This window comes from Prionailurus bengalensis, chromosome B4, assembly GCF_016509475.1.
Source record: "Prionailurus bengalensis isolate Pbe53 chromosome B4, Fcat_Pben_1.1_paternal_pri, whole genome shotgun sequence".
In the NCBI taxonomy this organism is placed as follows: Eukaryota; Metazoa; Chordata; class Mammalia; order Carnivora; family Felidae; genus Prionailurus; species Prionailurus bengalensis.
In genome coordinates this window covers 10,262,529-10,285,011 of record NC_057358.1, presented here as the reverse complement: position 1 = coordinate 10,285,011, position 22,483 = coordinate 10,262,529, and the positions used below count along the sequence as shown (strand labels likewise).

The 22,483-nt window shown below is 45.1% G+C and overlaps 1 protein-coding gene across 14 annotated transcripts in view; it reads right to left on the bottom strand.

Annotated features, from left to right (window-relative positions):
* Positions 1-22,483, bottom strand: part of CELF2 (CUGBP Elav-like family member 2) — an 832,664-nt gene that overhangs the window by 107,402 nt on the left and 702,779 nt on the right. For all 14 annotated transcript variants that reach the window (XM_043563375.1, XM_043563374.1, XM_043563366.1 and 11 more), the window contains one exon: positions 4,628-4,710. In XM_043563375.1, coding sequence (XP_043419310.1) covers positions 4,628-4,710 — 83 coding nt within the window. The remainder of the gene's footprint in view (positions 1-4,627; positions 4,711-22,483) is intronic.

Sequence of the window (22,483 nt, the reverse complement as noted above, 5' to 3'; positions counted from 1 at the left end):
CTGCTCTTAAAGGACACAGGGGGACAATTCTATGGAGAATTGTGTGGAAGGCCGCCTGGCAGGAAGGAGAGTGCCTGCCCGCGTAGGTAAATGATCCCTTCCAGGGAAGCCAAGAAGGGGCTCATTCACTTCATGTGGGTGAACACACCCGTCCCAAGAGGCAGTTTTATTTACAGCTTCTTCCTACTGGATCAGCCTCATTTGTTTTTATATCTCCAATCTACGTGGAGCCCTCGCTCACACTCCAAGTGTTCTTATAAAACACCTTTCGGTAAGCCACCGCTGAAATGGAATGCTCTAAACAAATGTTCTCTTAGGGCAGTAACACCTTACTATAAACTGCATTTAATAAAACTGGTAGTGATTCTAAAAAGAAAGGAAGGAGGAAGGCATAGGCAGAGAAAATGTCTGGAAGACATTTGCAATTAATATTTTACAAGACATTTAGATTCTGATTCCTCCTTGCTGTTAAAATTTAAGAGCTTTTCCAAAACTGTATTCCTCTCTGTTATTACATCCTTAATTAAATTAATTTATACAGTGAATGCTCTAATGATACTGCTGTAGGTTTTCAATCAGAAAGCCTTACTGCGAGAGACAATATGTTTTAAGACCTTGAGAAAAGAATAACGTAAGGCCCAGTGCTGTCACTGGCATGGGGATATTTGGTCCTGGACACGTGATTATTGAAAAGATCGTGGTAGTTTTTCTGTGTTTCGATTAAGGTCTTCACTTTATTTTTTAATTAAGCTAAATTAGGTCAGTGAACACAAAATGAATCTCTCAAGTTGCCTCTACAAGGATTTTTCTCTCTGGGCAATACAATGGCAGACGATGACATTTCTATTGACTAATTCTCTCAGTTAGGTTGTGCCGTCCTAAACAAAAGAAGCTATGTGTTAGCCCGACGTGCCAAACTTGTCAAGGCAGAGGCAACCAAAATCTGTCCGGGAACACCAATGGCTCAGCTGTAGAAAAAGTCAGGCTAACAGTTCTGCAGGAAACACACAGGTTCCCCAAGAAGCTCTGCCTGTGCAGACACACGGAAGGTCTTCTCTTCAGGTGATGGAAGTCTTACTCACTAGGCATCTCAAGGGCTGGCAGACAGGCATGCAGGCATAAACTGCCACAGCTTAGTGCCTGCAGCTTACTGCATACAGTAGGCACTCAATAATTATTAGTGTTTTGTTAATCTAATGAGATGTCAGGAATAAATAAGGCAGCGTGCCTGAGATGTGATCTGTTGCCTAAGCGTCAAGCCTCCATTTCTAGAGGAGAGCTGGTCACGCCAGGGAAATGCCATCCAGAGGCTCAGTCTTTGCTTCTCCCCGTGCTGAGCTGTTGAATTTGCTCCCTATTCCCAATACTGTATTTCTAGGTTTATGACCAGCATTTCTTCCTTAGTCACATGGCGTGAAAAACGTGTCCTCAGTGACTCTGCACTGTTGAGTAAGACCCTGGTCCTTCACCTCATCATCTATGGAAAGGGTCTCTATGACCCGTACACGGCACGAAGGAAGGGTGCCTTCCAATAGAAATCTAAGAGCAAACACATTCAACTCAATAACAGACGGTCCCATCAGCACTTTGTCCTCTGCTATACTGAGTTCTTTGTTTCTCTCAAGACCCAAAGATGGTCCCTAAATACCAATCAAGTTTGGTTGCATGATAAAAGTTCCCTATGATACATAACGTCAACTGCAGAAGAAAATGAAACAGGGGGGTGGGGGGGTGGCGCGGAAACCTCAGCGCTATTTGATCTTGTTTTCAACTGAAAGTTTTGGATACTTTAGAAAAAAAAAAAAGGCATCAAGTGCCTTTTTAATGGACTTTATCCGCAGGAAAAATGATTACAACCAGAAAAGCTTTAAAGTGTCAGCTGGTGATGCATTTTTCTTTATCCCTTTTATTTTTATTCAGAAAGAAATTGAAGGCATATGGCAAAGTGCATCATTAATTTCTTATTAATTTCATAATATGAAGGCAACCAGTTAAAATAGTAGTGCTACAACTTTAAATTACCGAACTCACTTGGTATTTAATGAGAGATTTAGCACAGCAGGGTTTCTGTTAAATTAAGTTGTGCCTTCACATCACAGTGGGAAAACAGGTGTATATTGGTTTAGAATTATGGAAATGTTGACTAATTCCAAGGCTTGTAATCAAACAGCAAGGCACCCTGTAATATTTTTTCCCCTAAAATAAGCATTAATCTTTCATGTCTGGTCCCCCTGCCTCCTGTCCACCAAAAGCTCACAGCTGAAAGGAAACCACTTTCATGTTCTTCCTATAGCTGTTCAGGGTGATGTTTATCAGATAAAGATATACATAAATGCAAGATGTGAAACCCCGTTCCCAGTTACCTAATTTGAGGTGTCAAATGTAGCTACAGTGTGTGCACTGTGAAGGCTATCAGCCTACAAATCAGACCTGTCTTCTCAAAATTTCCATTTAACCCGCCCGAAGTCATTGGGCAAATGAAACTGAACTGGATGAAAGAAAACCAAAACAATCTCCAAACCATCTTTTCCAACTCCAGAGTTCTTGCCCTTAATAACATGTCTCCAACATCACCATTCCCGACTTTGCATGTAGAATTTTTAAGAAGAGAAAAAACAGATAGATGCACCAAAAAAAAATTTTTTTTAATACGGAAGATGCTACTTGTTTGCTAAGAAAGGGTCAGAATAAGATGTCCCCAACAGAGGCAGACTTAGTCCCTTGTATGTTTTTCAACATGGCTCACTCATCATATTGACTCTGGGTTTCTTCAGAGTGTCTTCACCTATAAGGATGGCATACAGGTAGCTGTACAAGTTTTAGTGGAGCAGATGAATTCAAATTACCCAAGCTTTGCATTAGTTTAAAATAGAATGCGATTTGGCATCAATATACCCTAAATGCTAAATAAATTCATCATCTCAAGTATTTTTTTTAAACATACCTAGAACGGGTTTTGTGTACGGATTACTATAAAGTATTTCTTTTCAAAAGCGGGAATACAAAGTAGCCTTTGGGTTTGATCAGGAGACTGAGAAATTTAAACAAGAATATCCTACAGTTGGCCGAACCAGTAAATATTTGCCTTGGTTGCTTCATTTGAAAATGTGACCAAACACTGTAACCTCCTAGAATTTCCATTGGAAAAAATATTTCCATTTATAAGCAAAATAAATACTTAAATAATAAAATTATTTCAAATAATACTTAGGGGTGCCTGGGTGGCTCAGTTGGTTGAGTGTCTGACTTCAAGCTCAGGTCATGATCTCGCCATTCACGGGCTTGACAGCTCAGAGCCTGGAGCCTGCTTTAGATTCTGTCTCCCTCATGCTATTTCCCTCTCTCTCAAAAATAAACATTTAAAAAGATTTTTTTTTTTTTAAATAATACTTAAAAGTCATGGAGCAAAGCACTGAGATGTACTAAAAGCTGCCTTACTAAATAAAACCACTTAAAGGGTTTGAGGAAGAAGTCGTGAAACGGGGACAGAGAATTCTGGTATCACATGCTTGCTTTTTTGAATCTTCCACTATTTGATTTGCTCTAAGGGAAAGGGAGAAGCCACAGTGGTGTGACTGAAGACCAGGGTTCATAATTTAGTACTTTCGGGTGACTAATGTTTTGAAAACTTTTTCTTGAGTATCTTGCCGTGACAAATCCCATGAAATTTTCAATGGATCTAAGGTAGCTAAGCAAATGTGTGTGTGTGAGCTTGTGTGTTCGTGTGTGTCTACAGAGACAACAAAACGACAGCTAGAATTATGCCCTGGAAACATCGGGGACACTGGGTTATCTTTCTTTTCTTTTGATCAAACCAGAGTTCAATAAAATCATTATTGTTCTGCTCACCACACCTTCTTCATTATAACCAACGCACATTGTCACGACATTGAATGAACTCATCACTGATATTTGGGTCAGTGGGGAAAACACCAAACAGCCCAGGAACTTTATACCAGCATGCAATCAATAACACTGCCATGAAACCCCAGAAATAATGTATTCTGATGAAGCAGCTATACACAACATCAGTTCGTTTCTTGTCAATTGTACTAATCGTCCAATATTACCAGGAAGGAAATGGCAAAAAATTGTTAAGCTTTGTATTTTCCGTTCTCTATCAACACGAAGTCACAAATTAGGCATTCAAACATTGACTTTGTTGTTAACCGCCACTGACTGTTGAGAAACCATGAGGAGGTTTAATATTATGGCCATACAGGGTACATTTTGCCCTTTCAAAGGAAAATCTAAGACTAAATTTCAAAAGGGGTTCCTGGTGAGTAAAAGCTTTTCCTTTTCCATCTGCTTCTGTCGTGTGTATCGGGGTTTTTTTTCCCCCCTTTTAAAATCTCAGCCCACCCAACACTCTTTGGCGGCCGCTGCTGCGCAGTGGGGTCACTCTGATTTTCTAACCAGGGGACATACTATTTGAGAACTCTTTCCATTAGCATTAATGCCAATGCTCCTTTATGGGTCGGCCAGCTGCTTTGGCTACTGCAGGGGAACAGAAGGGTTAGCACACACTCCTCAAAAGACCAAAGTCATTTTTGCCACTAGAACCTTCAGTTGAAAGGACCATTTTCAAGCAATAAAGTGATTTTGGTACAAAAGTAAACCGACTCACCCCAGGTAAAGTTTTAATATTGTGCAGTGCATTCTGGGCCTCAAGTGCAGCTTTTCTTGTATAAAATGTTACGAAACAACAACCTACAGAGAGAAATGAAAAGGTTTTAGAAATTTCTGTGAGTGCTTTGCTTAGATATAATGGAGACTACGGCGAACAAATAATCTACTTAAAAGGATGCACAATTTAAAAATAATCAAGTGCATGAGAACAGTAGTAACATCTAAAGCATTTACCAATGCCTTTCACCCAAACCACATTTATGAGCTTTACCCACGCTGGAGACCAATTCATAACTCTATGCACCAACTACCTGGAACACAGCTCTTCAGGAATGAGGGCAGAAGTGGTGGCTGACGTGTTAATGGGGCGTGTGTAGCGAGTACAGACGGAGAAGTGTTTAATCACAGTGACAAAGGCAGAAACTTACAGCAACTATAATTTCCTGAAGGGATATTCTAGAACGTCACACTTTTGAAACACTCTCTTAAACCCAATACTTTAGACCACTGGATTATAAGGTTCTTCAAAGCTGAAAGAGTGCTTTATTCCTTATCTACACCATGGTATCATAATGCAAAGGTCCATATGAGAGATACTTAGTTTTTGTCGGCCAAAATGAAAGACTATTTTAACCAGTTTGGAAATTTAGTTACAGGACGGGTGGTCACGTCTCCAAACACCTGTTTGGACACACTGTCCCGTGTATTATTAGATACGGCTATAGCACAGCAACGGGCAACCTTCTGATTCCTTATTTCCAAGAGCTGATGGGAGTCCAGGCTGAATGCCCCCCCCGCCCCCCACCCCGGAGAGGCCAGCAAAACCCCTCTTCCTAACCAACGTTCTCTACCAAAGAAAACGGTGTGGAAGCCTTAGACCATCACTTCTGTCCTCTGAAGGATGGCTGACCTCCAACCTGTAGCTAAAGATACTGGTTAAGGTAGCTCTTAAATCGGATAAAGAAACCAGTTAACGATCTGTTCATTAGCATACAGTTTCTTAGCACAATTAGGCTCAGGAAAAGGGAGTGGACAAAATCTTTAAAAAGATTTTGGATGGAACTGGAAGGTATTATGCTGAGTGAAATAAGTCAGAGAAAGACAGATACCATATGTTCTCACTCACAGGTGGAGGGGGGAGGGAAGAGGAAAAAAAAAGTTACAGAGAGGGAGGGAGGCAAACCGTAAGAGACTCTTGGATACGGAGAATGGACTGAGGGTGGATGGGGGGTGGGGGAGAGAGGAAAGTGGGTGATGCGCATCGAGGAAGGCACTCGTTGGGATGAGCACTGGGTGTTGTATGGAAACCAGTTTGTCAATAAATTATGTTAAAAAAATAAAAATAAAAATTGAAAGAAAAAAGATGCTGCCTCTGAGCGGTCTTTGTAAGCTGGACGGAGGAAAAAAAAAGTGGGGAGACGCACTCATGAAGACTGTAAATATTTCAGCCTGACTGCACTGAAGGGTCCTGAAGCATGGAGTCACAGAGCTGGGGCGGGCTTTGAGAGGTGCTCGTACACCAAGCAGAGCAAGGAGCATGAAAGAAATGCGTAACTGAGGCACCGAACCTCGGTTCTGTTTTGGGGACCGAGGGGGGTATGGCAAAGAGCTGGAAAACATGGCACAGCTGAGAGCAGGGGGTTGGCATCATAAGCCAGCAGAAGTTCAGAATCATAAATTGGCATTCTGGTTTTTCAAAATAAAGCCTCATTCAAAATGGACAGAAGACATGAATAGACATTTTCGAAAGAAGACATCCAGATGGCTCACAGACACAGGAAAAGATGCTGAACATCACTCCTCATCAGGGAAACACAAATCAAAACCACAATGAGATACCACCTCACACCTGTCAGAAGGGGTACAATTAACAACACAAGAAACAACAGGTGTCAGCAAGGATGCAGAGGAAGGGGCACTCTGTTGCACTGTTGGTGGAAATGCAGACTGGTGCAGCCCATCTGGAAAACAGTAAGGAGGTTCCTCAAAAAGTTAAAAACAGAACTACCCTATGATCTGGCAACTGCACGACTAGGTACTTACCCCAAAGATACAAAAATACAGCTTTGAAGGGGCACATGCACCCTGATGTTTACAACAGCATTGTCAACAATAGTCAAGCTATAGCAAGAGCCTAAATGGTAAATCGACTGATGAAGGGATGAAGAAGACGTGGCATACAACGGAAAATTACTCAGCCATCAAAAAGAACGAGATCTTGCCATTTGCAATGACGTGGACGGAGCTAGAGTGTATTAGGCTAAGCAAAATAAATCAGAGAAAGACAAACACCATATGATTTCACTCATGTGGAATTTAAGGAGCCAAACAGATGGATGTATGGGAGGGGGATAAAAGAGAGAGAGGAGGAAACAAACCATAAGAGACTCTTAACTACAGACTCTTTAAAAGAACAAACTGAGGGCTGATGGGGAGGCGGGGGGAGGTGGGTGGGGGATGGGCATTAAGGAGGGCACCTGTTGTGAGAGCACTGCATGTTGTATGTAAGGGATGAATCTCTGAATTCCACTCCTGAAACCAATATTGCACTGTATGTTAGCTAGAATTTAAATACAAATTTGAAAAGAAAACTCACTCAAAAACGTAGGGGAAAATAAAGTGCAGTTCCATTCCTTCAGCCTTCCTAAATACATCTACGATGCTTCCTCCTCGTTCGGAAAAGAAATTTGGAAACTTGTTGCAGATTTGATTTTGTTTCAGTCTACTGAGATTAAATATACAAAACCTCACCTTCTAGAGAAAGCAGAAAACAATCACAGCTTCCTGGCACTCAGACCACATGCATCCAAGGATTAGGAACTCCTAAAATGTAGGCATTCATTGGCACAATGGAAGAAAGTGAACATTATGCAGTTTCTTGAAAGAATCACAGACAGGGGCGCCTGGGTGGCTCAGTTGGTTAAGTGTCCGACTTCGGCTGAGGTCATGATCTCACAGCTTGTGAGTCCGAGCCCCGCGTCGGGCTCTGTGCGGACAGCTCAGAGCCTGGAGCCTCTTCAGATACTGTGTCTTTCTCTCTCTCTCTCTCTCTCTCTCTGCCCCTCCCCTGCTCACACTCTGTCTCTCAAAAATAAACATTAAAAAAATTAAAATCACAGATGGACAGACTGACCATTTTTATTTTTAGCGTGCTTTTCGCTTCAGCTATTCTGACTTCTTTGACCAGAGTTATGTGGCCTGATGGTAGATTTTTTGTTTTTTAACAAAACTTTTTCAAATTAATGAGTGGCTTTGGCTTCAGTGGCATAAAGTGAACCCAAGATGAGCTATAGGATGTGCTTAGGATCTAGGAGTAAACTTTTTTTTTGTAATTTTTTTTCAATGTTTATTTTTCAGGGCAGGGGGGAAGGGGCAGAGAGAGAGACACATAGAATCCGAAGCAGGCTCCAGGCTCTGAGCTGTCAGCACAGAGCCCGATGCGGGGTTCAAACTCATGAATGGTGAGACCGTGAACTGAGTCGAAGTCAGATGCTTAACCGACTGAGCCACCCAGGCGCCCTGGACCCAGGAGTAACTTTAAACAGGGAAGTCAAATCCCAGCTTCCAGCAACCCACTATAAACACCTAAGAAGAAAAAAAAAATACCAACTATGCTTCACTGGGCTTGCTAGAGTAAGAAAAGCGCAGAGAGACATAACCTCTGCTTTCTGAAAGCTCCTAAGAGAACCTCGGTAACGCCTCCCTCTCTCCCTCTCCCCATCTCACGGGCTTACAACGTTGGCTGCCGGAGAAGGGGCAATGGGGGAGGCCCCTGACTTCAGCCTTGGTCACCAGAGCTTCAAAACAGAGGCAGAGTCTGATGCTCTCAAGCAGACAGGTTTTGGGAGTGGGACACTTAGGAAAAAGCCTGAGGGGTGGAGTGGAAGGTGTGAGGCTGTAAGGCTCGCCAGGAAAGAAGGCAATTCAGAAGCCGAGGAACACAGGCCAGCGTGGCCAGGCTCAGAGCTGAGAACGGAGTTCATTCTGGCCCACGGGGACCGTGGAAGGGCAGGGGCCCCGAACACAGACAGCTGAAGACAGTAAGATGAAAGCAGTGAGAAGCACGATGATCCAAGTGAGTGAACCCCATGTGTGGGGCCAACGGGAAGAGCTCAGACCAATGCGCGACGGTCTTGGGAATAAAGAAAGCTCTCCTGCCTTTAACCCTGCAACAGAATCCCTACGCCTTCTCACTGCCTGCCATCCACCAGGAAGGTGCAGTTCATTTCCTACGTAAGTATTAAAATGCTGCCCTTGGGGATGGAAACATCTAATCGCTCCCAGCTATTTACATGTTAGTATGAATTTGGTTAAAGCGCTTTCCTTTTGAACGACATTCTTAGTGAGCACAAGGTGTGTGTGGGTGTGGGTGTCACTGTGTGTGTACAAGGGGCAAGTCTGAAGCTGATGTCACAGTGATGCGGCATCGGGAGGCAGAGGGGAAAGGAATGGGGAAAGGAGCCTCATGTCCAAAGGGGGAGATGGGAAGATACCCCAGGTCTCAAACACTTTCCAGTCTCACCCAGGGCCCACTCTGCCGGTACAACTGCTACGGTAAAACCAGGGTCACCTCAACAGACCCCCTTCAAATTGTGCATAGCTCTCGCCTCCCTGACTCTATATCCGTTTAGACAAGAGTTTTTAGAGATTACGCTAAGATAAGCTATGCTTCTCGTTGTAACGCACAGAAGAACATCCTGGCTAACGTGGTGATCTGCTTCCCGACCCCAACCCAACAGCGCAGGCCCCTCAGACTCCACTAACAGACTTGGCACCTTGGGAAAAGGTGTCCCATCTCCAGATGGGCACAGCCCCTTGCCATGGCCCAAGGCTTGGTGAGCGGGGTCCGGGCTGAATTTCTGCCTCTACCTGTGGTCTCAGCTGGGCACCCGCATGCAATGAACAATCTGCACAATCGTGGGGGTTCTGGGGGAAGACGTTAGGATTGGGAATATCACCCCAAGATTCTACTTTTGGTTTCACACATTTGGGTTCCTGAGTGACTTAGACAGAAACATCTTACTTCCTCTGTACCTTAGTTAGTTTCGTTACCTCTCAATCAGTGAATAAAAACCAGGTCTGCCTCAACTCCTTCTCAAAACAATGTGGCCATATAGCCGAAGTGTTCCATTCACAACACATTTTTTTTTAAAGTCAAAATTATTCTTTGCTTGCACTTCATTCAGCATGCATACTAATTCACTGAATAAAAACAGTGTTTGATTACAGTTATCTTAAAATTTACGGTATGTGGAACTACAAATTTAAGTAGCCCCCTTAGATACAGCAATGTGTGGTTATTCCCCTCAAGAGACACCAGTCTGTATTAATCCAGAGTAGAAACGTGCTTGAAAGACTCTCATTTCTGGGAGTACCCTCCTGGCTAACAACCATAGTCTTTTTTCCTCCATCCACCACTTGACATGCCCACTTGAAATCTCAGATGCATTGACCTGCACAGATTATTTCAACCAAGGAAGGGAGAGATATATTATTTGCCCTGATGTGGTCATTATCATGGCAAAAGGGCCGGGGGCTACTAAAGATCCCAGAAAATCCATGAAGGTTCAACAGAGTTGGAATTTTCTTTCTTGCCTACCCTAACTGGATGTACAGCTGTTAAGGGAACCACCTGTCTCTTAGATTTCCCCATGCCAGCTGTAACTCAGGTCTGAAATTTACTGGATTCATTTTCAGGTCAGCTGCAGCACCAGATGGCTTAGCAATCCGATTCGGGGGATGGACCTCCCCCCTTTAGCCCGTTTCTTTTTCAAACACCCTTGTAAGGTGGGCAGTTAAACACCGACAATGGCCACAGATGCCCTTCAATGGTCAGCGGCTGTGGCAGGCACCAGGGCAGATGACCCCTCAGGGGTCAGCATCACTCTGGAATGCCCCTCTCTCCCTGCCACCGGTGGCGGTACCAAAGACGGTTCTGTTCCATTTCAGAGATGGGAAGTGACCTGGCAGGTGCCTCTGGGGGATTAGCAGAGACTAGCGCAGTTTGATGAGCCAGGTGCTTTGGCCACGTCTCCGCCCTCCGGTTTCTACTCAATGCCGTTGAGTTGTGCTGTTTCTCACGTTTCTTCCTCGTCCATTTCACACAGTCTCACACGCACGTGGACTGTACAACTCTCGCCACCTTTATCCACCCATTCAGGGGTCTCTGCCCGTAGCAGAAATTTTGAAAAGATAAACATGATGTTCTGCCCACAGGTTAATTTATGGTTGTCCCATGTTAACAGGGTTTTTTTTTTTTTCTTTTTGACAATTCATTGTATCAGTTAAGAGCTCTGGATTTAAGAACCCCCGCCCCCCAAATAATAACCCACCTTCCATGGCTCTATTTATTAACACCTCCCCATTGCTCCTCACCAGGGCTTTTTAAATTCACGGCTGCAATAGGTTCGGTGGTAAAACTTGGGAAGAGGTTCCAGAGCCAAATACCAGCGTGTCAGGCTCACACAGAGCCTAACATGTCCACCAGTGAGGACTCCTCTACTGATCGTGAAGAGATGCTGAGGAGTCTGTGCACATCTTGGGGGAAGGGTAATGCAGTAAAGCTCACTCGTCACTCACATCTCCCGAGGAATTCACTCTGCTGCTTCACTTTGGAACATCCAGGAAAGCTGCCAGGAAGGCCACAGAAGATTAGCTTTGATGGGCGAGAAGGTCTAGAAAGATCTTGGGGTGCCGAGTGCCGTCTATGAAGGCTGACCCGCGCAAACCTCATGGTGAGCCTCTGTGGGTGGTCAGTGAGCCCCAAGTGGACACTGGGCCCCGAAGGAGTGAGTCAGGCGAACTAGGGGCCTTTGGCCGCCCCGATTCCCACAAGTTGACAAGGCTAGCAATCTGATGGCATGTGTTCGACGTGTGAAGCAATGTGCAATCAGCATTATAATTGTGCAATATGATTAGGCATCTTGTCTCGGAAGGTGCGGGAGGCAATTCCCACAGAGGCTAAGTGCATATACTCCAGACAGAGTAGTTGCTGTCTGACTATAACTCTTCACAAATAGTTTCTGCCGTCACCCAGAGATCCCTCAGGTACATTGCCAGCTTAATTGCAGAATAATTTGAGACACTGTGAGGAGGTTTTTGTTGTTTCCAAAGATAAAGCCCCAAGCAAGACAGGCCAATGGTATCTACACACACACACACACACACACACACACACACACACACACACACGTAGTGTATTTAAAATCATAAAGACACTCAACTCTACTGAAAGGCTTTAATTTTAAATGATCAAGTAGATTTATCCTCAAAGAAACCATCTGGATTATCACAAATCTTTTCAAACCACAGCTGTTTCTCTTGAAAATCTTTACTTGGAAACTCTTGGTAATAACACTCACAGGGAAAAAAAAAAATGCACTGCTTATGTAGACATAACCACTTTATATCATGGCTTGCCCTGAGTGAAACAGCACTGTATTTATATTCTTCAGTGTGGAGGGCAGTGTAGACACAGCCCTGGGGAATGATACCAAAAAACAGATTAAAAAAATTTTTTTAATTATTTACTTTTGAGAGAGAGAGAGAGAGAGAGGGAGGGAGGGAGGGAGGGAGGGAGAAAACGTGAGTGGGGGAGGGGGATACAGAATCCGAAGCAGGCTCCAGGCTCTGAGCTGTCAGACAGAGCCCAATGTGGGGCTCGAACTCACAAACTGTGAGATCATGACCTGAGCTAAAGTTGGATGCTTAACCAACTGAGCCACTCAGGTGCCCCCAAAACCAGATTTTAAAACCAGTTCTGCCCTTAGGAAAATCGACAACATACTCGCTAAAGAAATTTCCTCTGAGTTTTCTGAACCTTTCCACATGAGGGGGAATGACTAAGGGTTAATGCTGTAGAGATGCCATTTTAAAAAGGCAGCGTTGTCTTTTAGTCTAAAGTATGGATGATAAGGCAGTTTTTACTATAGAACCCAGCCTTAAAGATGGGAGGTCGGTGACTTGAATGGTCTTCAATTATTGAAATAGTCACTTGTCAACCCTAGGGTTGAAGTCTCAGACCCCAGGCCCACAATTTACACTCACCATGGCACAGGGAGCCAGCCCTCTGAGAAGCCCCTCATGACTCTCCTGGAGCCACCAATCTCCTGGACTGAGGAAAATGCTCCTTGAAAGGCACTCTCATAAATGGGAGAAAGGGCCTTTCTGGAATGTTCTAGTCCTAACTGTTGATTCTTTTTTTGATGCTATTCTTTAGTAACATCTTAATATGGAAAATTGTGGAACATTTTCTGAAATACATAACTCTTTCATATTAAGTTATTATTGCTGAAGAGTAGCATCATGATGGAAGAAAGAAGGTAAGGAAAAAAGTAATTTCCCACAACTCTGGCTAAGCTGATAAAATAAAAGTATTTCATGTGTGGAGCTTAAGGTGTTGTGCACTGAACAACTGTCTCCCCACGTGAACTCCATCCGTGGGGTAAAGAGCAGGGGTTGTCCACACCTCCTAGGCCATTCAACGTATCAAACTTACGAAATTTATCTTTCTAAATCTAAGCAAATAAACCCTTGAAGACAACTGGAGAATGATCACCTGATGACTGAACACTATACTTATTTCTTTTAAAAACAAAGTTAACAGTTCTGGCAGACAAATTTAGCTCAAGATATATTCGAATTCAGGACATCGACAAAGCCATCATGTTGTGAATTGAGAACTCTTTTAAAGGCTGCCTTTGAATTCTGAGGTGCCCACAGATCAAGGGACCGAAGGCCCTGAAAGGCTAAATTAGTGAACCCGCTATGTTTTTTTCCCCTTTCTGTGAATGAAGCTCTCTTTTGTACACACATTTGTAAGCAAAACAGGTGCCCGCTTTACACAAGTCCCCTCAATTGGGATCTTGGCTTCTGGTCAGGTCAGTAGCACACGGTCCAGTTTAAGTCAAAAGAGGACAGAGTCCCCATACTTGATTCCCCGGGTAATCTATTTTCTTCAATCAATTTTAGCTTCCATAGAGAGAATTTAATACTTTTTTTTCAGAGTCCAAAGGTTGTTGATCTAAGTGGTACATTTTGTGCTCAAGTAAGTGTTCCACATGCGGGAGGTTTAGATTCTCAATCACTGGCCTCACCTTTGCCAAGACCCCCGACTTTCAGTTTCTACAAAGCAGTTAAAGGTTCAAAAAGCCCCATCAAAAACCCCCTGAATTAAAATTTTTAAAACTTAGCAATGACCTTAAAGAAAAAAAAAGAGAGAGAGAAGTAATTTTCCTGTGGCTGGAAGGTTGACATTTTGCATCTTGAGGAAAAAGACAATGACAGAATGTCATTCTTCAAACGGAAGCAGACGCGAACCATTACCCTGGAGGCGAACCAGTACCCTGGAGAGGCAGGCATGTAGCCCTTTCCTCAGCCGGAAGCCCACCCACCAAGAAACAAGTCCCCAGTCAAATGCAACATTGTTAACTCATGGCCTCCAAGGCCTCCTAGCTGTTTGTTCCCTCTCAGACCTCAAAATCTGGCTTGCTTTAGGGGAGCTCAAGATAGGACCAAACCATTAATGCTCTAATTTCACCAGCTACCTTGAAAACCCAGCCCCCTCACTGAGCACGTTTACGTGCTCCTGTGTGCGAATTCCTTATGGCAGCTCTTCTGGACGTGGGTGTTGAACCAGGCTGGCTGCAAGGACAGAATGAGAGACATAAAGTAAAGGAATAAAAAAAGCAGCAATATGGGGCGCCGGGGTGGCTCTGTCAGTTAAGCGTCTGACTTCGGCTCAGGTCATGATCTCACGGTCCGTGAGTTCGAGCCCCGCGTCGGGCTCTGTGCTGACAGCTCGGAGCCTGGAGCCCGCTTCGGATTCTGTGTCTCCCTCTCTGCCCCTCCCCCGCTCATGCTCCATCTCTGTGTCTCAGCAATGAATAAACGTTAAAGAAAAAAATTAAAAAAAAAAAAAAAAGCAGCCATCAAAGCAAACATTAGGTAGCTATGGGAAAGACCTGCAAGAAAAGACACGAGTTTTGTTTTGCACTCCCCTCCTTTTCTGCTTTAAACTCAAAACTAAGGGGGAAAAAATCAGAGGACGTTAAGGGGGCACAGCTTTCTCTGGGCTTCGGTACCGTCTCCTCAGGGAATTTTACAACCAGTTAATGCTAGTAACTTGCCTCTCCGTCACCCCCAGAGGTAGTTAACAGACTACCCACAAGGGGCTAAGAGCAAAGGCATAACCATCTCAGTCACTGGGGACTGACCGCACTCTGCGGTGTCCACGCTGATCATCAGGGTGTGCCGTCAACCACCTGACGGGCTCTGCCTTCCTCTGAGACCCCCAGAACTGCCGCAGCCCGCTTTCACGGAGCCAGAAATACCTTTTTAGAACCTAAACCTTCTGTCTGAAACTTCAGCCAGCCTCCCGAGACCAACTTTTCGCCCCCGTCTATCTAAGAGCGGGACTTCCCTCGCTACCCAGCGCAAACGCCACATCCTGTAGCAATCAACTTTTAACGGAACCGTATCCAATCAGCTTCTCTTTGCGGAGTTTGAGCGAACTAGTGCCCTGATGTAAAAAAAAAAAAAAAAAAAAAAAAAAGGCTTACCACCTGGCCATTACCTAGGAAGCAGGGGGCCACCGCCGCCATTCTGCTCTCGGGGAGGGGGGGGACCCCACCGCTTGGATCGCCAGGTGCAATCCCGAGGGAATCCCCTGGGAACCTCAGGGACAAAACGGGGACAAAGCATGGCCGGGTGCCTTGGGCAGGGATTCTGCATTCCTCGGAGAAGTGAGAAGCGAGAAGCGTGACTCACGTCCCCAGCAGGGTTACTGCTCTACGACAAACTTGAGCCGGCCGTTCAACCCGAGGACAGAGAACGTATGTCACCCACTCCGCACAACCCCACTCCGCACAACCCTGCCCCGCTGCCCTCAGACCCTGCACCTGACCCGCCGTGACCACTTTCTGTTAATTGGCCACAAGATCTAGGCCACCCCCAGCCTCCTGCTGTCCTGGGGACCTCACCTGGAGGATCCGTCTCCTGGTACCCCTAGGAGTACTCTCTAAATCTTCTGCCAAGAAAATGGAGGGTTCTTTTTTTTTTTTTTTGACCTAGATTAAATCTACCGCATTTTTAAGCCTTTTGGGAAAACAACTGAGGAATGTGCACAGCTTTGTGTGCATTGCAACGCTTCCTCACCATTATTATGTAAATCCCAGCAAGAGCACTGCAGAGACAGAAAAGACATCAAGGGCAAAGTTTCTGGAATCGGCTCTCTCTCCCTGTCCCCGGGCCTCTGAAAAAAAAACCCACTTGTGTTAGACCACTTCAAATGTGTAACAGCTGCAAAGGTATCTGAAGAATTTTAATGTCACCTTTCCCCCAGATAGGCCCATCACCGCATTTAGCAGTTTCGCAACCGCTCCCACGCTAGGCAAGGGAAGGCCAGAGGCCTCGGCGCACGTGCTTGTCAACGAGCCATGGCGGACAGGGCGGAGCAAGCAAGGAGCCTCCTTTGTGGGAGAATGTCATTAGATCTTGGGGATGCAAGGTAAGAGGCAAACTGCACATTTGGTTACGTTTTCATTTTGAAAAGACAAATTCTGGACTTAGAAGGAGGACCGTAATTTTTCTCTAAAGGTAAGAAAAAAATAACTTTAGGTTGAGTCTGATAAGCCAACTGGAAGGCCACATGGGAGCAGTCTCCCTAAAACCGGTGTGACTGGCCGGGCAGGCCTCCTCAGAGTTTTGAGGCAGCGATGGGCCCCCGTGGGGACGGCAGGAACTGTTCCTTCTCCCGGGACCCAACGAACAGAGATAACTTCACACGAGGAAGGCATCCCGGGGTTAAATGTGGTAGAAGGTAGTTCTAGCTTGAATCCAATTAAAAAGGATTTAGGTTCTAAAGTACTGAGAGACCTCATTAAAAGGAAGTTTCTAATATAAGTTTATTTCGTAGTATGCATTCTCTGGAGGACAGGATGGCACTGTAATTAGGAGCCTAGTGGCAATGAGAGTAAGTTAAAATCATGTCTGTTTTCCTAGGATTCTTGACTCAGCACGCTGGGCTACACGATGCTTTGTGGCCAGACCAGCCTCCCAAGCGTCAGCTTCATGATCCTGCCTCAAGTGCGCTCACGGACACCTCGAGTACAGGCCCCTTGTCGTTAGCCTGAGTCAGATAAAGCGCGGCTCAGTTCAGCACTCATCTGCAGCATCGCCGTATTCTAACGTTTCACGGGCCTGTGCGAGGACCTGTCTCAATCTGAGGTAGAACCCAAGTGTTTTTTCTGGAATCGGAATGTGGAGAGTCGTATCTCCTGCCTTACTCTGGTCTTTATGGTCACACTGAAATGGAGAGGCATAAAAGTGCGTGCCGGCTAAAGTGAAGATTTGAACTGATTTTAGTGCTTTTCCTGTGGTACAGGACTCTGAAGAGCCGATATTTATGGCCATGATAACTGTCTCTCTCACTCCCATGACAACTGAGTCATCCTTCATGTGCATGGAGATCAGGGAGGGAGATATTTTTACAAATTGCCTCGAACAGCGAAACTCAGAGGAGAAACGCGCTTTTGTGGCCAAGTATAAATTGATGTTCCAGGGATAAAAAGGCAAGTATCCTTGGGCCCAGAGTTCTCACGGCAGAGAGAGACTATGTCAGTTTTCAAAGTGACACGGATATTTCTGTCCTTCATTCATAAAGCTTCCCAGGAAGGGACGCAGTCCCCCCTTAATAGATTTTTCAGACCGACTGGGTGTTTGACAAATGTCTCTAAACCTCTGCTTATTTATAAAATGGGATTAGTTAACAGCAGCTACACCACAGGGCTACTGTATTAAAAAGATAATTTATGAAAATGTGTAACACAGCTCTTGACATATACCTCAGAGTGCTTAGTAAGTGGTCGAGATTACGGTCCACCTTAAATTGGACATGTTCCTCCATAAAGCCCCAACCCCAGAGAGACAGGGGAGGGACGAGACGGCATCAGCCCAACATTACGCCAGAGGAAACCGAGGTACCGGAAGGCAGTATCGATACACGTGTCACAATCTCACGCTGCTCCCTGCGGTGTCTGGTAAAGGGGGACGAGCGGGCGTCTTCGGTAAGCGATGACCATTCACCCTTTAATAGGGTTTGGAATTGATTTTGTTGTCTTGCTTTCTGAAGTAATTACTTGGAACTAGCCAAGTTCACCCATTTGCATGGCCTTTGAGTCTTCTGAACACCCATTTCGGTGGCCTCTACAGTGCCAATCAATTTTAATGGAATCATTTTGATGACTTACCTATTCAGGGTACGATAATATTTCTGCAAGCTGAACACTTGATGGCACTTCCCCAGGAGGCAAAAATTCCCTAAAACAGTTTGTTATTTGAAATAAAACCTGTTGCATCTAATGGGCACACCCGGGTTTCACTGTTATCAAAGGAGTTTAACCACAGACTTATCACTTCCCTTTATCTCAGCAACAACAGAGGAGGGAAAACAACAGAGACACTAGGCTGCATACAAGGAGGGGGCACTCTAAACGCCCAGGATCAGGGGAAGAAAGGAAGGAAAATGTCAGGAAGAGAATAGGGTACATGTGTCCAGAGCGTGTTTAGGCACCTCCGGAAAAGGGGATCCCAGGGGCTGGACAGCATTTTGAGAGTTACCATTACAACGAAAAGACACGAGAAGAAGATCACTGACCACCTGATAAACTGTCTCTTGTCACAGTTCAGGTGTGGCTGCATTATCATGCCACCGGAGGTCCCTCAAAGCTCTAGGAGGGCAGGGGGGACATGTCGTGAATTTCCTTGGTCCCCTTCACAAGGCATAGCACAGTGTCAGGCATCAGGTACTTTTTTTTTTTTTAATTTTTTTTTTCCCAACGTTTATTTATTTTGGGGACAGAGAGAGACAGAGCATGAATGGGGGAGGGGCAGAGAGAGAGGGAGACACAGAATCGGAAACAGGCTCCAGGGTCCGAGCCATCAGCCCAGAGCCTGACGCGGGGCTCGAACTCACGGACCGCGAGATCGTGACCTGGCTGAAGTCGGACGCTTAACCGACTGCGCCACCCAGGCGCCCCAATCAGGTACTTTTTAAATACTTCTTGATTGATTGTCCTGGGGCCATCTTCCCATCTGCCTGCCCCACAGCAGCATGGCTTCCTTTTAGACTTTGTGTTACGAGCCTTTCCAATTGGGGCAACCTGAGATAAAAACTGTCCATGCAACACTCGGTTCGTTCTGGAGAAAGGACTCTGGTTTCATTGACCAATGTCTGAGCTGAGATAGGTGTGGTCTACTGGTTGGGTCAGACAGATTTTGTTCTATCCATTTAGCAAGATACTGTCTACAGAGCACATAGAGCTCATGGAAAAAATTAGCGGCTTTTCTACCTTCTACTGTAGGATGGCACTGTAGGGGTACCAGGAAGCTTCCTCTACATCTAGGGTGACTGGAAGATCTATCCCAGTGGGGACAGTTTGGAAAGTGGCAGGGGGTAGTTTAGGGGTTATCCTGCAATAGCAGAGAAGAACGGGGGCTACCGCAGACAAAACTCTCCCCGCCGGCCCTCACTTTCCATCCTGGGGCCTGAATCCAAGGACAGACCGATTTGTGTCCAAGACCACCGTGCTTCGTTGTTTTAAAATCTCAACCCATACATCTACTGGGCGCGGCCTTCCATTTTTCAGGAAACTAAGTAAGTATAACAGATTATGGATACAAGAAAAAATATAATACAGTCCGTGTACTTGATGTATTTAATATTTAGCTGTGAAGTTAACTGCTCATTCTTTAGCAGGTGGAAAGAAGATTCATCTTCTTTGCCTACAGAATCTCTCCCTAGAAAACCTGAGGGAAACGTGAAATATTTCCCTGGTTTCAAGATTATAGCAAACTGCATGCCACACACTGATCAGCAGCCTTTTGGTTTCACTCAAGAAGAACATGCCATCTATCAGCCTTCCCCACGCTGCACACACAGCGAAGTGGTGTTTGATCTAAAAACTTTCATTTCTCTCGATCACTGCCAATGACACTTACATTCCTCTGCGAAATCTTGAGAGGAAAGAGAAGAGGAATATCCAGCGGCCTCCCATTCCATCCTGAGATGACTGGATGGAAATGGATTTCCAAGCGTGTAGTTCTTTTGGACCTAAGGGCCCTGCTTGTTTGGATTTTGCACACACTATTATTAAGATGGGGATCGGAGGCAGGGTGTGTTATAAAAGCCCCTGCAGTGAGCTAAAAGGCTCTGGGCACCGTAGATGAGTTACACGGCCAAGCCTCTGCCTTACACTACTGCTTCCTAATTGTGCAGATAATAAATGATAATGATACTTCTTTGCAGTGAGATCTTCTCTTACCACGAAGGGTTGCACTGTTAGTTCTAAATGTGATTCAATCTCCAGGAGATGAAGCATTCAGGAACTCCCTGACAGTGGATATTACAGATATCCTTTGGTTTGTCCTCGAGCGCTTTTTAGGTTAGCCTCTCCAGAGGAAGGGTTACCTTCTTGCGTTTGACTGTCTTGGGCTAATATTAAAGTTGGTCTGAATTCTCTGAGCCCACTCCGATCTGTTGAGAGGCACATGGTCCACGCGACTGCTGGGTAGCACAGAGAAAGTGGTCCGGGATTCTGGTGTGCCATGAGGGGAACAAACAGAATTCCTCACGTCTCGTGTCATTCTCCTGGCATGTTCAGAAGGCTGGGTGGAGAGCTTTCTGTCCTTCGTGTTTGGACTGAGGTCCCTGATATATAATTCAACCACTCTTCGTCTAAGACAGTTATGCTTTTAATTCCTACGGTAGTAAGTTTCTAAAGGATTCAATGTTATGACAGGAGGGAAAGCGAACACCTAAGATTTTGTTTCTAGTCAATCTTATACACTGGCCTAAGTGTTAAGGGCTGTCGTAAGCAGGTATGTTCCAAGTATCTGACATAAACCATAAAATAACCGTATGTCAAGATGACTGCTAAACACGCTCAACTAAATGAAGCAATCAGCTAATTCAAAGAAAATTCGGGTTTGGACAGACGTAATGGTATTCCATGTTGGAGTCAGAGCATGACCTTGTCTACACAATGAGGCCTGGAGCCATACTCTGAGGCTAAAGATAGTTAAACAAGGGTGCCAGGGTTTAGACTTCGTTCATCTGGTCTACCACCATTCCTTATCACATAGGATTTCCAGCCCAAGACTGCGAAAATGCACAAAATACCTTTTTACAATCTAATTATATCCTATAACAGTGTTTGTCAAACTTTCCTGAAGAAGATCATCACCTGGAGTGTGAATATTAAGCCAGATTCCTGGAACCAACCCAGGGTCCTACCGGATACGGATGTCCAGGGAAAAGGCCTGGGAATCTGTATAACAGTGTTCCCAGTGATGCTTATCCTCTAAGAAGTCTGGGAAGCTCTGCAGGAAAACACACCAGCTGCCGCCCCAAGCCCACCTCCCCTCCCCTTCTCCTCTCCCCCCCCCAGAGCCGGGACTGTCCCAGAGCACATGGGCGGAAGCACATTTGCTAGCATCTTGCCATGTGACTCTATGCGGTCTAAGAGAATGTGAGTGGAAGTGATACTTGCTGCTTCAGGGCCAAAGCTTTTAATAGATCAGATAGAACTCTTCCGTATTTTCCTTCCTTTTCTTCTAGATGGATCAGATAGGGGAAAGAAAAGGCCCTGGGGGGAGGCGGGGGAGGCAGGTGGGGGGGGGGGGAGGCAGAGCGGGAAGAAGAGGGCTGGATCCCTACCCCTGCATGTGAGGAAAGGCGCATTACAACTACCAAGAATTCCCAGAGAGGATTACTGCCATGAGCAAGAAAGAGAAAGAGAAAGAGAAAAGAGAGAAAGAGCAAGAAAGAGACTCCTGCTGTGTCTGAAGCCCTCACACGTTTTTGTTTCTATCACAGGATCTTAGCGTACCCTGGTTAACTGCAACATATAGTAGTAAAAAAAAAAAAATATATATATATATATATATATATATATAGAGAGAGAGAGAGAGAGAGAGAGAGAGAGAGAGAGAGAGGGAGGGAGAGGGAGGGAGGGAGGGAGGGAGGGAGGGAGGGAGGGAGGGAGGGAGGAGAAACAATGACAAACATGTCAGGACACTCCACCCTCACCTTCAGCACATCTGGCAACGTGGCTATGATACAAACACACCAGAAGGTCGAAGTGAGTATGTTTCAGAAAATCAGGAGGTGGAGGATGACTCTAGAGAAATCAGGTAGATGAAGTGCGTTATGCATTGAAATCAGCTTCATGGTTTTTTTTTTTTTTTTTTTGAACAGACCACTTGGTAAAATTGGCTACACTGCGAGGAGGAATGTAATACTGCTATTACATGTCTATTACATGTCTACTATTTCAGTCCTCAGTGATGAGCGATTCTTAATTTCATTTGTTTAAACGGTGACATTTGATCCACAATGAGAAGTTCTTCTTTGTCTTCTCCAGTAGCACTTTTTCAAAGCGCAAACCCAGTAATTCAGGCTCACCTACGACTCCCTAACCCTAACCCTTTAACCGGTCAGCATTCTCAAGTGAGTGGGTGCCACGCCGGTGGGCGTGCCGTGACCTGGAGAGGTCTCAGGGGGTCTGGACCGGGCAAAGGAGAGGGGCATTATCCTGGGCCGTCTTCCTGGGGTGAGATATGAGCTAGCAAGTGGTGTCTTCCAGCCCCTTTAGTACCTAGCTAACGCTGTGGTTGTTTTAAATCCCTCTCAGGAATTCATGAAAAAATCAGCACGTGCCCAAACATAACAGATATACGAGATATCAAGGTGTATGCTATGAACATCTAGGTAACAGGCACGCCAAAAAATTTAATACATCCACCTCTTTTCTTTATCCTCCTTAGTTGGGATTTCATGTACACCTAAGCAACTGGG